General features: G+C 39.1%; 1 protein-coding gene across 1 annotated transcript in view; it reads right to left on the reverse strand.

Moving 5' to 3' along the window:
• TAFA2 (TAFA chemokine like family member 2) overlaps positions 1-18140 on the reverse strand; it is a 133354-nt gene that overhangs the window by 7732 nt on the left and 107482 nt on the right. Inside the window, exons 3-5 of the mRNA XM_035128541.2 lie at positions 15399-15551; positions 14538-14662; positions 5407-5641 (exon numbers count right to left, since the gene is read on the reverse strand). Coding sequence (XP_034984432.1) covers positions 5630-5641; positions 14538-14662; positions 15399-15551 — 290 coding nt within the window. The 3' untranslated portion in view covers positions 5407-5629. The remainder of the gene's footprint in view (positions 1-5406; positions 5642-14537; positions 14663-15398; positions 15552-18140) is intronic.

An 18140-nucleotide genomic window follows, 5' to 3' on the forward strand; every position in this document is an offset into this window, starting at 1 on the left:
AGCTTGGCTGTTTTTGCTCACCCATGCTGTACTTAGACACACACACACACACACACAGAGAGAGAGAGAGAGAGAGAGAGAGAGAGAGAGAGAGAGAGAGAGAGAGAGAGAGCCCTAATCTGCTTTCTATATATTTCTATATATTTGATAGGGACATGCTGTTATCATGGCTAGGTGCATTGAATAGCACATATCATTATTATTTTATTATTATTTATTGAATTTATATACAGCTCTATACCTGGAGGTCTCAGGGCGGTTCACAGAATAAAATCAAAATATAAAACCGCAAAATACACACTCAAAATAAAAACAAAAACTCAACTGCTGGGTTTTAGTTCTGTTTTCTAACATAAAGCTGTTGCACTGACTCAGGAAATGCCTTTCTGCTTACAGAAGGACAGCCCCGGATCAAACCCTTTGTATGTATTTTGGTAAAGGCCAAACTTGCAGCCACATGTATCTCAAGCATGTGTGTGCCTCTATGTCATATATAAAGGGGGACTGGTCATATACTTGTCACACAAATGGTGGGGGCAGTGGACCCCCCCCCATCTCACCAATACTGTTTTTAAGCAGCCTCCCCCAACTTTGCCACCACAATTGCCCTCTCATAGTGGAAATGGACATGGCAGGGAGAAAAATTCCTTAAAACCAGGGAGTTTAACAAGGAAAGGTAATGGAAGGACATTTCATTCTCCTCCTGCCCCACACCTTTTTGTGTAGTAAGCATACTCTTGTGGCCCCCCCTTTATACCATACCCCCATGTTTTAAGTTTTGTCAGTTTTTTCTTATTATTTCTTACTCTTTTTCTTCTTCTTTTTCATGTTCTCTTCTATTTTGAATAGTTTTACTTGCTTGATCATTGTAAGAGTTATATCTGGGTGTTTTTTTTTTTAAAAAAATAACTGTTTATTCATAGAGTTGTAGAGTTGGAAGGGACTACGAGGGTCATCTAGTCCAACCCCCTGCAATACAGGGATATTTTACCCAATGTGGGGTTCAAACCCACAACCCTGAGATTAAGAGTCTCATGCTCTTCCAACTGAGCTATTCCTGGGGTATTCTGGTGAAGGGCAGGAAATAAACCTAAGAAATAAATAAAATGCTGTATATTCCTGCGTATAATACTACTTTTTAACCCAGGAAAATCTTCTCAAAAGTTGGGGGGTCATCTTATAAGCCAGGTCGTATTTCTTATACGGTGAGCATATCCCAAACTCAATATTTTAACTGGAAACGTTGGGGGTCGTCTTATACGCCCAGTCGTCTTATACGCCTGAATAGGTAAATATTGTATGTGTATGTGTGTATAACCATAAATGCTTTTAAAACGATTATAAATGCCACATTAGAAGAGATATTCCCTCCTACATGGGAAGGAATGGGGAATGCCTCTCCTGAGTCTGTGACACATGTATGCATGGCATGGCCTAAAAACAAATATGGTAATATCATCAAGTCTCCTGTGTGACTATTGTATTAGATTACAGTAGACTTCTACAGCCAGGCAAGTGGAATGGAGGTAGTTTATGATTTCTGCACTTTGTGGAAAGCAGAGTTTGTCTGGAAACACATTTTTGAACAGATGGGAAGGCATTTGTTACAAGGATTTTGGAAACTGTGCTGTATGTTTTCGTCAAGTAATCAACAGTATGTGATTTGTGTAAGCAAAGGAGATTGTGGTAACATAGTTCACATTTGTGCATTTTGAGAAAAAACCAACTTATTGGTTTGGGCATCATTCATCATCTTGTTTTTTATTGTCATTGTATTATTTTCTATCAAGCTTTCCATGTCAAAAACTCATCCTGGTATAAATACTTCCATGGCTGTAGAAATAAGCTTGAAAACATGATGGAAACAAAGACTGATTGGCTGACTGGTGGCATAACATAAAGCTCTTAGTGTGGTTGGCAATAAATAACAAAACAATTAGAATATACAGAAGATATAAAACCAAATAAATCAAAAGCAACATAAATACATTCAAGAAACTCATACCACCCTTACAAGTTAGAGCACAGATTGAAAAATTGTGAGAATAACAGACTCCATCAGTTATTTAAAAAGCCTAGGTGAACATGAAGTTATTTACCCAGTGACAGACATTAGTAAAGTCAGTAAACAAGTCCCAAATTATTACATTTCTCCATGAATCTTATTTATAAGGTGGAAGAAGAAGAAGAAGAAGAAGAAGAAGAAGAAGAAGAAGAAGAAGAAGAAGAAGAAGAAGAAGAAGAAGAAGAAGAAGAAGAAGAAGAAGAAGAATGACTCGATTCATTTCCAACATATATTTGGAGTTAACAATCCCAGAATAGGAATATTATAAAATCAGCGCAAATGTACTGTGCCTTTTTCTTGTCATCTGTCACATTATTGTAAACAATTGACATTATATGAACTGCAAGTAAAACAAAGCAAATAAACTGCAGTCCTGGAACTCAGAATTTATTTCTGATTTCACCCTAATTGCTAAGTGTTTCATCCTCATGGGTAAAAACAATATTCTGTATTTCTGTAAAATCATGTTACGCAATTAGCTGAAGTAAATGTAGTTGTTGCTGCCTATCACTGAGTGCCCTGAACATTTTTACTTTCAGTAGCTTTCCAAGCGGCCTAGCAGCAATTTAATGTCTAAACCATTTATGTCTTGTGATGCTATCAGTTTATGCTTATTAGTTCTTAGACCAGGGTGGATTCAGATGAGCAGCTGACATCCAATTCACAAGGCTGAATGGGCAAATATACTGTCTTGCTGAAAAGAGACCTATAACAGAAGTTCCGGATAGCCAGGCTATCATGTGATAATTGCAATAATCTACTCAAAAACACCTATGATCACACAATTTGGAGTTGTCCATAACCTACTGTTTAAGTGCTTCTTGTTTTGTGTCTTCTCTACTTATTGCCACAAACAGTAACAGCCCTGGCCTGGTGTTTCCATCTTCACTGATTCCTTCTTCAATTTCTTCACGTGGGTCAACTCAAGCTTCTTTGTTATTAACTAGGAACAGAGCGGTTCAGTGCAACTGACCTAGCTGCCTGGCAGGTTAATCCCTTTAACTTAGAAGTCCGTTTAATGGATACATAAAACTTGATTTTGAAAAAAGGATTGTCTTTTTAATGTTGTGGTTAACTACTGAATTTTCCTCTCACCCATCCAAATGGAGTTTGCCTTTGTCACAGCAGTCAAGCATTGGGTTGATGTTTTCATCTACTGCAACGCTAAGATCCCTTTCTAGCCTGTCACAGATGCCATCTGCATGTATGTAGTGTTGGCCTATCTGCTTTCTAATTTGCATCACATTATACTTGCCGACACACAATTGCACTTAGTCAGCCTGGAGAGAACCTTTTGGAGCTCGTTGCTATCCCTATTTGCTTTAACAATCTTAAATTATTTGGTGTTATCAGCAAACATGGCACCTTGTTGCTCGCCTCAACTTTTGTTCATTTATGAACAAGTTAAAGGGTTGCAACCAAAGGGAAGATGTGAAAACATAAAAGGCAGAGGTGTTTTTTGGCTCAGTGTCTAGTACTGACTCGGACACACCAAGTTCCTTATGAGACATAAGTGCATTATAAACTAAAAACTGCAGGGACAGCTTCATAACAATGTACACTGCGATGTCAGTTGTTGGGTGCCCTGTTTGCTATTACATGCTTTTCTTATTTTGCTTTTATGTCTCCCTCTTCTTTCGGATTGACCAAAAGTTGGCTGTGCTCCTTGCAGTTTGTCCTAGATTTAGAACCACTTGAGATTAAAACCCAAAATGTCAAAAATATACAAGAAGTAAAAGTGGGAAGATATGTAAATCTATATATGAACATTCTATTGACCCGACTGTCACATATCCAATAAATTTGAAATTTGAAAATACCAGAACAAATAACAGATGAGCATGGATATAAATCTGATGAAAGACAAACAGAATTCTAAACTTGTAGGTAAAGTTGCAATTAAGGAAGACAATCTGATGAAAAACAAAAAGAATTCTGAACTTGTAGGTAAAGTTGCAATTAAGGAAGACAATCTGATGAAAGACAAACAGAATTCTAAACTTGTAGGTAAAGTTGCAATTAAGGAAGACATGGGCTGTTGTTATTTTTATCTGTAAGCCGCCTTGAGTCCTTGTCAGGGAAAATGGCCAGGTATTAAAAATTTAATAAATAACAACAACAGCTAGGGCAATCCTACTCAGACTGGCTGCCAATTTGATACCAAGCCAAATTTAAGGTGCCCATGCTTACATATTAAACTCTCTGCAACTCTGCAAGTCTGGATATCCAAAGGGACACCTGCTCCCAAATATAACTGTCTCTCTGCTAAGATAATTACAGGAGATTCTCTGGTGGGGCCACCATTAGCTGAGACATAGTATGTAGCAACCTGAGAGAAGTCCTTTACCGTAGAGCTCTATGGAACTCCTCTCTGAAACAAGCTGGCACAGATTATGATGAGCTTTCAATACCTGTTTGTGAAAGCCTTTGTTGACCGCTAAACACCGTTTTGGAATATGCTATATTGCTGGCTACAGTGGATAGAATTACGTTGGTCTAATGATTTAATATGTACAGTGGTACCTTGGTTCTCAAACGTAATCTGTTCCGGAAGCCCGTTTGGCTTCCGAAACGTTCGAAAACCAAGGAATGGCTTCCCATGGGTTGCAAGAGCTTCTTGCACTCAGCGGAAGCTGCACCGTACGTTCAGGTTCCAAAAAATGTTTGAAAATGGAAGTGTTTATTTCTGGGTTTTCAGCGTTCGAAACGTACAATGGAGGCATTCGGGAACCAAGGTACCACTGTTAAAGCCTAAACCTGAAAAATAATCAAGTTACAAAAGTTACATTTCTTATTTCAATCTATCACATATCACTGTAATTGCAGCATTTACCATAATACACTTTTTAAAAAACCATGTTTTTGCTTTGGCTTTTATCCTTATAGGCCAGGATAATCCAGGGAGATTAAGAACATCATGCTTTCAATATTATTGGGATTTAAATATTGGAATATGTTGTGCTATATTTTTATATGTTTTTTTCTACATTTAGGATGGTAATCCTGTGTTTAGGTGCCTGCAATACAGGTTTATTACAGAACACTGATGGAAACAAGGCTTCACTAGGGGATAACTTAAAGCTCTGCAAAAGCCACACTTGTTTGACCAGAGACATGAGGACACAAATACACAAAGGATGTGGCTACTGTAGTCAATAACGAGTCTACGATTCTATTTTTAAACCTATTGTCCATACAAACAGCCCCATAACAGTTTGCAAAAAAAAAAAGTTTAATTTTTCTAATGGTAATGTTGTGATTAAATGGTGCTCTGTGAGCTTGAGAAACAGTACAATACATTAAATACCGCTACAACTATGAAAACCTGTATTTGTACACACCTGCTGCTCTGTGAGTAACAAAGCAAAGCTGGAACATCTTTCAGGAGAGATTTGACTCTTTACTCCTCAACGAACCTTCTGGCCCTTCCTGAGAATCCGACCAATAGTAGGATTCATGACAATTATTGCCCCAAACGTGGAGCCATAATATTGTGTGTGTGTGTGTGGAATAAACAAAAAATGTCACCAGGCACAGCAGAAATCTCCTTGTTCTTGAAGGGTTTTACACGTTTGCCTAAGAAACAAACACATGTCAGGCACTAGAATGAGTTGTATGAGACAAAAACTGGGATTAGTGGCAGAGCATTTTGCTTTTAAGGAAAAGATAAAGTGTCTTTAAATGCTGTAGAAAAATATAGCTTCTTTCTTACAGAATAAAAGAGAAATGCTCCAAGTTAATGAAATATATTGTCAATATAATTATCCTATACCAGATCAACATTCTTTAAATTGAAGTAAATCAAGGAAGTAATTTATTAAATTGTAGTAATTCTGACCAATGAACAAATGTAAGTTTGTTTGAAGACAATGTTTATTTAATATAGGGGGGGAAGGCCACACGAATGTTACTTTTCTGCAAGGACAGAGGACTCAGGATTCAACCCAGCAAGCATTAGTCGTGGATAAGTCCCAGTGAAAGCAATGGAATGTATTTCTGAAAATTTAAATCCTGTCCTTCCACTGTGCACACAATTTCCAACGTGGCTTACAACTATATTAAAATGAAATGAAAAACCCCAATACAACAATAATAAGTACAGACAGAAGCAGTTGATCTAACAGTCCAAAAAAAAAATAAACTGGAAAGTTAAGTATCTGCCGAAATAAATGGATTTGAGCAGTAACCCTATACTTACCTGGGAGTATTACCCACTGAGCTCAGTGAGTGTTACCCAATTGTGGCTGCCCACCAGCTGCTAGCAGAACAGATTTTCACAGCTGTAATAGGACTTCTCTTTCCTCTCTTCTCCCCTTGCACCCCCAATATCTGTTCTGCAGATATGAGGAGTATACAGGGGCAGGAAGGAAAAGGAAACCCCACTCTGGATGAAAAGAAGTATACTTGCGCAATGTTGGATGCAACTGAATGAGAACTACTTAAGGGTCAACATGGGCACTGCCGTTACAATTAGCTGTTGGTGGGATGTAATAACTGCACGGATGACATTATCTGCAATCACTACATTGTTTGCAATTAAATTAATTAATAAATAAAAAAGCTTAATTAAATTTTAGTATCACACATACACACCCACTATTCACCTTCATACAGAAATCTATAAGGACTCAGATCAGGGTGGCCCCAAGATGCTTTGCTGCCTGGAGACAAACTGGCACCTCAGATGTTCAATGTGCCTAAGCTTCTGGTTGCAGGAGAGCATCTCCCTGCCCCTACCTGAGGACTGTAGGGTAGCATAAGAGGCATCTTCTGCCTCACTTTGCTTAAGGGTTGTCCCCATCCCTGATACACTCCCATATTTCATGCACATTTGGGCTGCTTTGTTTGGTTCCATTGAGGCATAGCTGCCAAGTACCGCGTTTTCCCCAGGAAACGCCCATATTTTCTTACCGTTTCCCGCAGGTGTCCCGAATGGCAAAATACCCCGTATTCCCCCGGATTACGGAGCTCCTGCCGGCGACCATGTTCTTCTGGTGCTGCGCCGGCACCGGAAGTCACTTCTACGCACTTCCGGACATACGTAGAAGCGACTTCCGATGCCACTGTTCCCATTTCCAAAATGTCCGTTCTACGCACTTCCGGACATGCGTAGAAGCGACTTCCGATGCCGCTGTGCCCATTTCCAAAATGTCCGCAGCACCAGAAGTCGCTTCTGCGCATGTCTGGAAGTGCATAGAAGCAACTTCCGGTGCTGTGGTGCTGCTGATCCCGGATTTTTCAATCCAGAACTTGGCACCTATGCATTGAGGAGCCCAATCTGCATAATTCTAGAGACACAATTTTAGGTGTCTTTTATGCTTTAGCATACCAAAAAGGAAAGTCTGCATTTACTTCTAGGTAGCTGAAACTAACCTGTAAATAATGGCTAGAAATATCAATGGAGTTAAGCAAAAATCTACCCCCTTATCTCTCGCACGCACAACAAAATGAAACTTCTGCCTCTGCGGTACACTTCTTGCTTTGTCTCTTAATGCAACACCTGCAATTCACTACCACGGGATAAATGCTTCAAAAACCAGAATGGCTGAAATCCAGTGTGCAAGTGTTACGACCACAGCTGCGATTTTCCAATTGTCCAAAATGGAAGGGAATCTGCTCACAATACCTGGCCTTCGTGAACTAATAAAGGGGCCCATCTGCGCATACAGCTTTCCAGATTGTGGTCGCTGTGTGCACAGATATCTTTCAGATGAACTCCAGATAGAGTAACAGTGCTTATAAGAAAAAGTTAGAAATCTCTGATGCCATTGTTTATTATGTAAATTGGGGTGTGACTAAAAAAATACTCAAAAGAACTAATGTCTCTCCACAATAAACCAGATTAGGCCCCAGATTCTCCATTTCTCCCCCCATTTTTGGAAAAAAAAATGTTTTGATACTATACCACACTGAAATATTTAAGTTATTTTGGTTGCCCTTAAACCTTCCTGCCACACTTGCTATCCTCTCTTCCCACATCAGTGTGGTACTCCACACCCTTTGAGAACCACTGAGATTTCTACACTCTTTAAAATGGGACCATTGCACTTTTAGGAAACAATGTGTGGGACATAATGGCAGACATCACTATAGGAAAACACTATCAGAGCAATCTCCTGAGATTCCCAATCCTTCCAGGCTAAAATGGTGAAATAGTTCAATTGCGAAGAAAATAAATAAAGATACGTGTAAGGAGATGTATGACTGACTATATTTCCATTTAATTATTTGCTAAAGAAATATTTGCCTTTGCCTTCTGGGAAAACATTATGATGTTTAGGTTCATTAGATGCTAATACCAGACTTCATAATGGAAGGTTGGATGAATTTGTGCTTAATGAAAATGCCCCTTCTGAAATGAACTGGGGTATAATTTTTACTGTGTGGGTTATTAGTTACCAAAAGTGTAACTGTGATGTAGGAAGACACTAATTTTCATAAAGGGTTCTATGTATTATACAGTGATCTGCCAAGGAACAGTGCTGAAGAGCCATCAATATGATATTTGAGGCTATTGCCAAGGTGCATTCAAAACTGGTACATATTCCAAAGCCTTGAATGAAGCATTCTTTGTTGCTGTTTCACTTACTTCTGTCAGCCTTTACCATTCTCTTATCACAGGCATCCCCAAACTTCGGCCCTCCAGATGTTTTGGACTACAATCCCCATCATCCCTCACCACTGGTCCTGTTAGCTAGGGATCATGGGAGTTGTAGGCCAAAACATCTGGAGGGCCGCAGTTTGGGGATGCCTGTCTTATCATCTTGCAAGTGCGTAGTTCTGGTAAAATAGCAGATGGAAACTAAATTGCTGAAGGGAAACCCGTACTTTTTAATCAGAATCGGCACATATCCTTAGCCTATCAGGAAGAAACATGTAATAGCCTTGCATTTTGAATTAGATTTGACTTGAAGTGTTATTTATTTATTTATTTATTTATTTATTTATTTATTTATAATGTTAAATAATCAGACATTAAAAACCTGCCCTGGTGTGCAGGAGTATAAACAAGTAGCTCTACAACTTTACAATCACAATCCCCACTTTGTTGCCCTCTGATCATTCCCAGGCCTGTGATTAATTCTTGTTTTATGTAAGCACTTTGGAGAAATAATTGGGCCTTATGTAGGTCTTGTAGAGCCATTCACATGCTTTAGTGCTAAATAAATAGCACTCAGTGGCCCTAACTCACAGATGTTAAGTAGGAAAGATCGTGACAGATCACAAGCATGCTGCTATATAGAGCAGATAAATTGTGAAAGGATAAGGGCCATGAAGTACTGCGGAGAGCCAAAACACCTGGAAGCTGTTTTGCTCGTTGGGTGGGTTGTGAGGATTCAAGTGCAAATCAGTTTTTCTCGAAGTGGGTTGGTATTAGAGTAGAAAGTTGTAGAAGAGTACGGGGCTCTAGCAGTTGCAGCTTGTCAAGCAGGCTACACCAGGTGAAATCCCCTCTTCTACACACCTATTAAAGGTGCAGGAAATGGAAGCACTGGATTAGAAAGAGCCAAGAAGGAGAAGGCAAACAAATCAAGGTGTTTTATGGAAGGACGGGTGCCTTTTTCGAACCATTCGAATAAATGTACGATGAACTTGCGAGCAGGATTTGAGCTATGAACAACAGAAGTAATTAGATGGTAATATTGTGATTATGATTTGATAAGATAGAAGAAAGGGTGTAGCAGAAGAGGAGAAACAACAACTCCATGAAAAAAGGGGTGGGAAGTTGAGAAAAATAAAGAGGAATTTGTATTTTGGTTGTATATGTTAAAAATGTTAAAACTTAATAAAATATAATTGGGGGGGAAACAAAAATGAATGAAGGGCCAATCGGACACTGAAAGGCGAAAACATTTGTAATGTGTCCTATTTATGAAATTCAAGGTACATGAAATAAAGGTACCTTTATTTATTTATTTTTATTAAAGATTATTATTTATTTTAAAAAATGAAGTAAAGGACAGCTATCAGTCAAGCTTTCCATGCATTCTTCCCTCTGAAATATGCTGACCTTAAAAAACCAAATACGTAAAAGCCCTGGTAAAAATCAATCATTCATACACATGTATATGTACAGTGATTAGTTATGTTTTAAATGAGTGCTTAAGGTAGTATTGGATAATGAAATGTTGCTTAATGTATTGGGGTTTTATGTAATTTGAAAATTAAATTCGTTTTTTAAAGCATGAGATTTGGATGAATCAAGTTTTAATATATTACTTTTTCCTAACCCATTCATGTTCTAGCAAGCTGCCTGTTCAAGTGGCATGGCAGACTTTCAGGAAGGCTGAGGCAGGCCAAGAAACTAGATCCCCTTGCGGATTAGGCAGGAATCCCACCTGCTCATCCATAGAACTACTCTGGCAGATTGAATAGTTATTCATTCCAAAAAAGCTCCTATAGCCTTATTATGGCTCCAGCTAGCAACTCTAAACTGGCTGTACTGCACTCCCACATTCAGCACAGTTTTTGTCCTGCCCCCAGACCCACCACTTGTGCAAAAGAATATTATCTACAAGTTACTGCTACAGATTCTGGCTGTGACTACCTCCACATCCCTGTTTGTTTTGCACATGCTTTGTCTCTGTTTGAATCTTTGGCTTTAATATAATTTTGTTTCCACCCCTAGTTGTGTCTGACTCTTGAGCATCTTTAGGAGCAAAAAATAAAATATAAAAAAAAGGAATGAAAAAAATCATTCTATCAGCTCAATCCTATCATGTCTGCTTGGAAGTAAGTCCCACAGAGGTCAATGCAATACACTAGCGGCCAAAATTGGGGAAACCTTTTGGGGAAAGTGTATTTCCAATGTTTGAGGGCTCATAACACCTGATTGGCTCTCTAGACCAGGCTTCCTCAAACTCAGCCCTCCAGATGTTTTTTTTGCCTACAACTCCCATGATCCCTAGCTAGCAGGACCAGTGGTCAGGGATGATGGGAATTGTAGTCTCAAAACATCTGGAGGGCCGAGTTTGAGGAAGCCCGCTCTAGACACTCATGCTCATTGGCTACATTCAAATGAAGGAAAGCTACTGCAGATCAACCTAAGCAAGTTCTGCTTCCTTTTTCTGGTTATTTGGCTATAGCAATTGATAGAATACAGATAATTGAACAATGTTTGTTGCATTACATTCTTCATTAAATTTCCTTTCCATTGATATATAATTTTATGGTATTACTCCAAAAAGAAGTGGTGCTATGAGCCATCAAATATTGGAAACACACCTTTTCCAAAAGGTTTCCACAATTTTGGCCACTAGTGTAAATAAATTTATTGAGGTCAACCCCCCAACAAATGCACATTAAACTGCAGTCTTAAACAACATTCTACAAATAAAACCTTTAGTAATCTTCAACTTACTTTTACTGGTGTGTTCTGCCTTGAAGTTAAGAACTACTATTCCAGATTAAGTGAGCTAAGAATGGCATCCTGAATATGAAAAATATTTCATTGCTCTTCTAATGTGTTCACCACAGTTGTGCTGCAGGATCTATCAGGAACACTGCAATACACACCCTGCATACTAGTGTTCCAGATAAATGATTCACTGTGACAAATCTTATCTTAATCAGAGCAAGAGAACCGTATTTCTGGCATTTTTACTGAGACAAACAGCTGCTATACTCTGTCCACCTCCCACCCTTCTTTGCAGCTGCCTAAAGTGCACATTCATCTGTTGTGATTCAGAGGAGGACAAGATCATCATCTGACATAGCTGTTTCACTGACACTAATATCAGCCTTGGTTTCAAGATAAATTCCACTCCTAAGTCCAGGGACTCATTTTCAACCCTTCTGTATTGTTCCTCCTTATCCATCCTTATTTTTTTCTGCTCGGTGGGCAGTCAACTAAGCAGAAGCAGTCCTAGCAGAACAAATCAGGATCATGAGGGCTATAGAAACAACTGTCAACACCTGACAACACCTGATAAATACATTAATCTTACCAATTATTATAATCTCTGTAATGGTCTTTTTAAAGATGTATCAGTTCAAAACCATTTTGACAAACAGCGTAGTTCCCTTTTGGACACAGGTGCACAGAGCTCTACTTTCATTGTCCAATCTCCTTCAGCTATTGGAGAAAGGCCAGGTATCACATCAAATCTCCTGACTCGTATCTGTTGGCTGCATATCAATAGCCAAAAGGTTTTAGGATATGTGAGACGGGGCAGAAGAATGGTAAGTAACATCCTTTAGCACATGAAAAGAGCTTGGCTATTTCCCTCCCTCGGCTACAGTGACTTTTGCAATAATTTGGTAGTATGGTAACTAAAGCTTCTTGTCTGGAAATGTATACAGTGGTACCTCTACTTACGAATTTAATGCATTCTGAACGCACATTCCTAAGTCGAAAAAAATTGTAAGTCGGATCCCATAGGAATGCATTGGGAGAAAAAAATCATAAGTCTATCTAAAAATTCGTAAGTAGAAAAAATCCTATCTAAACCGCATCCAAGATGGCGGGCGGAGCTCCATTCGTAAGTAGAAACATTCGTAAGTAGAGTTATTCGTAAGTAGAGGTACCACTGTAATGTATTATGAATTCCATGGTCTTCACAATATATAAGTAGGCATCTGACATGCTTTTCAAAGTGTGATATTGGTTTGTAAGTGTCGGTATGGTTTCAGTTCCATATAACAAAGGCAACCATTCAGAGTGCGTTGTTAAGTTTAACTGTACTTTGTTACCTGACCTGTGAGTTGTCACTTTCTTAATTGGTAGCACATCCCCATGTTCAAACAAGAAGCACTGGAATGATTAACGAGTAAATGCTCTTGTAAACTGCTGATTGCAGAAGGGCTCTAAAGCAGCTGCTTAGAAAGCACAGTAGCCAACTTTTTAGATAGGGGGCAGCCTTTAACTGCAATGTTCTACACAGGACTGAGATGTTCTTCATTTTTCTTAACTATCTATGTCTGTTTTCCTGCTTCTCTTGCTCGACCACTGTCTTCGCCCCTAGCTTTTCCTTATCTTTCTGACTTGTCCCTTCTTCTCCCTCTCGTTAAAAAATAGCTAAAAATAAGGACAAAAATAAAATGGGGGCTAGTAGCCATGGTGGAATGCATCCTATGTTAGCCAGCAACTTAATTTTGGGTGCTGCCCATCATATGAAAACCAGAGATGTAGTAAGATGTATTAGCTGTAGTACAATCTGAGCAATGCTTTCAAATGCCACAGCACAGGAATGTCTTTTGGGGCGGCTGGGGCACCTTTCATCTAGTCCTTTCTATTTCTTTTGATAAGTCATTCACAGAAGCAGATCTGCATTTAAATCAGTCTCAATGTCCATTGCCTTTGAATACTGCTATTTTGTTGCACAACACCAAAACATCTGTGAAACAAAAGAGACTCTAATCAAAAGGAAGCTGTAAGGCACTATTCTCGTACTACAGTATTGATTCTTTATGCAGATCCCTATTAAATTCTCTCAGATTTGAAGCATGAGATCAACAAGATCTTAAATATATTTATGAACTTTAGCTCTTTGGGGACTATGGAACCAAGGACAAACAGGTCTTTTGACTAGAGTTATTCTTATGTTATACATGAACATTATGGATTATCCTCTTTTTACAAGCCAAAACAGGTTATTCATATTTGATATATTGCTGACTCTTAGTGCAATTTCCAAACCACTTGTTCTGGGTTTGAATTAGGATTTCTGAAGATGGTGGGTGAAGTTATTTTAAAAATCTAGAGGATCTATATGTTTTTTATATGCTATTTATTGCAGAAGAAGTCTTGAATGGATTTGCAATTGATAAATTAATTGAATAGAGACAAAGGAATTTCTATCATAAGCTGTTCTAGCCATACATACATGAAATGCATGGTTTACTTTTGGGTTCCTTCTTCCACCCCCCACCCCACCCCACCCACAATTTAATTTGAACTGAAGTGGCGGGGGAGGGGAGCAGCTGGAATCTCTTGAAAAAAAAACTCTTTCTAAAAAAAGTTTGTGATGTGGATTAATCTGTGGAAACTGAGCTGATATTAAAACAGAAATGCCTTTTAGGATTTGCAGAGTTCTGGGTTTAATTTCAGAATTTCAGACAGGTAACTTAAGAACTCTAAAAAGCGAGAGCAGGGGTGTTGAAGTTGCCCATCAAAAGTTGACAACTGGATAGTTGACTGAGCAGGTACACAAGTCTCACCTGGTCTTCCCAAATATGGTAAAGGTAAAGGGACCCCTGACCGTTAGGTCCAGTCGAGGACGACTCTGTGGTTGCGGCGCTCATCTCGCTTTACTAGCCGAAGGAGCTGGCGTACATGCATATATATCAGGCGTAGCCAAAATGATAACTGCCATAAGCTACCGTATTAAAACTACAGCTCCCATCATTCCTGACCCCGAGACATACTGACTTGGATTGAGTTGAAGTCAGGTGACAGATGCAATTTTTTGTGCAGATCTCTGTCCTCTCTGCTGGTGATGCAACAGCTGCCAGACAGGTGTCAGGTACTTACCCTTGTTGTTTTCACTTTATTGCCGGAAGAACAACTCCATCCTTTTCGATCTGGAAGAACTTTGCATTCTTCCCCTTCAAGACATGGCTGCATATGGCACCACCATTTTTGTTCCACTATTGAAGCTAGAGGAGAAAAAGAAGAGAGGCATGCTGTTTTCTTAATATTGGTGCTATTTTTAACTTATTCCATGGAAATATTGTCAGGGCAATATTAGCAAAGTCATAAATGTCAACTATGATCTCCATTGTTTTAACAATAAATAAATATCTACATAACGAAATCAAAATGAAAATTGCATATGTGTGAATTTGAACCGCTATCAGAATGACATTAACCCATAACGGGGCAAAAAACTGACTCAGTATCATGAAATGTTTGGCTAATTTTCAACGTGTCTCTCTTTGGAACTGCTTAAAAGCCTCTCACGTCTCTTTAAATGTCTTTCAGAATTTGCATTTCTCCAGTTTCTTAAAAAAGAGAGAGAGCTAGCATCACTCTTTGCCTTGATTTTTCTTCTTTGTGGCGGAAATAATATAAAGGAAGTGTGAAAAACAGCAGCTCATGGAGCAAATACGCTGATGTAGCTTTAGCAGCAGATATTAAGATGAGCGAACTTGATACAACCGTATTGGTGCTTGGAGTTTTACATCAAGTTGTGCTTCCCTAGAGGTTTCATTTCACAGCCAGGCTTGGTAATTCACTTTCAAATCTCCAGCTATCGTTCACCTTGGGTATATATATATACCTCCAAAGAAATCTCAATATCCTCCTTATCACTATAAATATTGGCAGGATTAAATGAAAGGCAATCGTTTAAAGAACTCGAGAGGGAAGAACAAACCACAGAATGTGCCGCACCATCAACACAAGAAGGAGCTGCTCGAGTGGTACCTGCTACCTGCCCGGGGAAGCAGGAGCACTTGACTGTCTGTGATCTTTCTTCTATCTTGTTCTTATTACAACATCGGTGGAGAGCCACCACTTCACAAGTTCCAGTTTTAACATGATGAGCTGTGGAAACAAGAGGTTGACAGCAGTGGTGACATTTATTTATTTATTTATTTTGCACAATTTCTTTAAAAGCAGAAACGCATAAACTTAAGAGGCCGTCTGCACTGTAAGTGTCGTCAGAGAGGTATTCTGTGCTAAGAGGGGGGGGCTTATCTTGCTTCCTAGGCTGAGATACTTTATAATTCCTTATAGCTCAGAACACAGCAGCAAGTTTGGGAGAGGGCAGAAACATTGTATGTTTGGCCTCATGTGGCTGGCTGCAAGCAGAGAAGATACTATGATCAGAGAAGAATAGCGTTCAGAAAATAGTGTTACCTGCAAAAGAAAGTTGCAGTGTGGAATGCTCCTGCTTAGGGTTCTCGACAGCCAGCCATGCCCTTTTCCAAGCAACTCCATTCCACCCCCAGCCCCCCAAAAGTCACTCCACATTCTGTGCCCATTTGCCAGTCTTCATTAGATTGTGTGTGTGTGTGTGTGTGTGTGTGTGTGTGTGTGTGGTGGATAGGGTGTTCCCTTAAGGCAAAGCTTTCCAAACTGTGTGTTGCGACACGTTTGTGTGCCAGCTGCAGTGTGTAGGTGTGTCACATGAACACTCCTCGCGTTCCTCCTGGGGATGCAATGGGGTTAGTTTAACCTCTGGTTTGCTAGTAAAACTGAATTACTGTGCCGCGAAATGATGCATGTCCTAAAAGTGTGTCACCAACTTGAAAAGTTTGGAAAGCTCTGCCTTAGGGTTTCCCCCCACCATACAGATTTCTTGTACTTTGTAAACTTTGGGGTTCCCCCAGGCATGCTGATAGCATCTTATTATTGGTGGCCCAGTCTTAGCTGCAAATTTCAGCTCTAATGCAGATGAATTTACTGCAAACATATTTCCTGATAGTGTAAGAACTGGAGTCATTTCAAGAAGTACCACAGAAAGCATTTCATTCTGGAAAATGTCGGCATGTGTGTTTTTCAAAGGGAGGAGGGGATAAGTGTGTCAGCCTGTAAAGAAACATTTAATTTCTTAAAATATTATTTAAGATATAACCCATCTTTCCAAATGCATTTTGCTCAAGGTAACTAACAATACACACAAAAAGTATAACAAAAGCATTGTAAAATAACATATAACAGACTACAAAAAAGATGAGATTAAAAACAGCAGGCCGCAAAAACTAAAAGCTGTAAACCAAAACAGAGCAAAGGCAGTGAGAAGTCAACCAAGCAGCCCCAAAGCTTTCTGAAACAGGAAGTTTATCATCATCAGGCACAAGGAACAGTTTGAAAACCGAGGCGTGGCTTCCAATTGGCTGCAGGAGCTTCCTATGCTCATTCAGAAACCGCGGAAGCAGCGTCAGACGTTCGGCTTCCAAAGAATGTTCTTACTTCCGGGTTTGCGACGTTCAGGAAACGATTTGTTCGACAAGTAAGCCGTTTGACTACTGTAATAAGACAGGCCTAATCACACTACCCAAGAAGGCTCTCTGATGCAGTCCCACCAATCCTGTTACTTTTACATGTTGACCATCTTTCATGTGAAAATTTATCATCTGTGTGTCTGCCTTACTCAACTGACCACGTATTTTGGGAATTGAGGGGGAGGCAGTGCAAACTCTTCACATGCCAGCAAGCTTCTTGCTGGAGAGATGTAAAACCTCTGTTTGCTATCCATCGATTAAAAAAAAAGTTTTCTTCCAAGAATAGTTTTGAAATATTTTGTTGCAGATGATGCTTTGCTATGCCAAGTATCATTTTGTTCTGTGTTAGACTTATGGGATGAACATTCAATATGATGAACAATGCCGCGAGTGGGAAATATATTCAGACAGTATCAATATTGTCTCTAGTTCAAGGTGAATGTTAATGACACAGAATATCATGATAAACCAATTGAAAGGAATTGGTAGCTTACTGGAAAAAGCTTCTAGTTCAGGGATCCAGCATTTCTGTGAAACAAACAAGCAGACAGACAGACAGACAGACGCTAACTTTCTCTTTCAAACAATATAAAGAAGCAGTTTCTTGGGAAGTGTGATGGATGCAGAATATTCAGGATGAAATATCATTGTGGAAGGACCCGAAAACAACATTATTTCTTCAAACAGACTGGCAGAGTTTAGGACTTGGCCCCTGAGTGCTTAGAAAGACTTGAACTTGAATTTTAAGCCCAGTTAACAACATTTCTAAATTAGAATATACTAACATTTTGTTAGCACAACACAGACTTGACATATAATGTCTTGTCAGTTACATTTTGATTAACATGCTCATGATAAATTAACTTTATTGAGTAATCAAGACCTGAAAATAGAGACACAGTCCTTTTTGTGGAAGACATGAGTTGATGGTGGGATTTTATACATTAGACCAGTTAATAGGATCAGATGGAGAATTTTTGCCATTTGCAATTTTGCAGTTTAGGTACCACTTATCCACTACTGCTGAATGCTAGCATCTTCAACTAGAGCAGTTTTAGTCTATTTTTGGACTGTTAGCTTTGAGTGCCTCAGCATCTCCTGTGCTGCTGGAGGAAATAAATGGATATTTGCAGAAAACTAAACCCATAATAGCTGTTTATAAATGTTTGTTGTAATGCTGTAAATT

This window comes from Zootoca vivipara, chromosome 10, assembly GCF_963506605.1.
Source record: "Zootoca vivipara chromosome 10, rZooViv1.1, whole genome shotgun sequence".
In the NCBI taxonomy this organism is placed as follows: domain Eukaryota; kingdom Metazoa; phylum Chordata; class Lepidosauria; order Squamata; family Lacertidae; genus Zootoca; species Zootoca vivipara.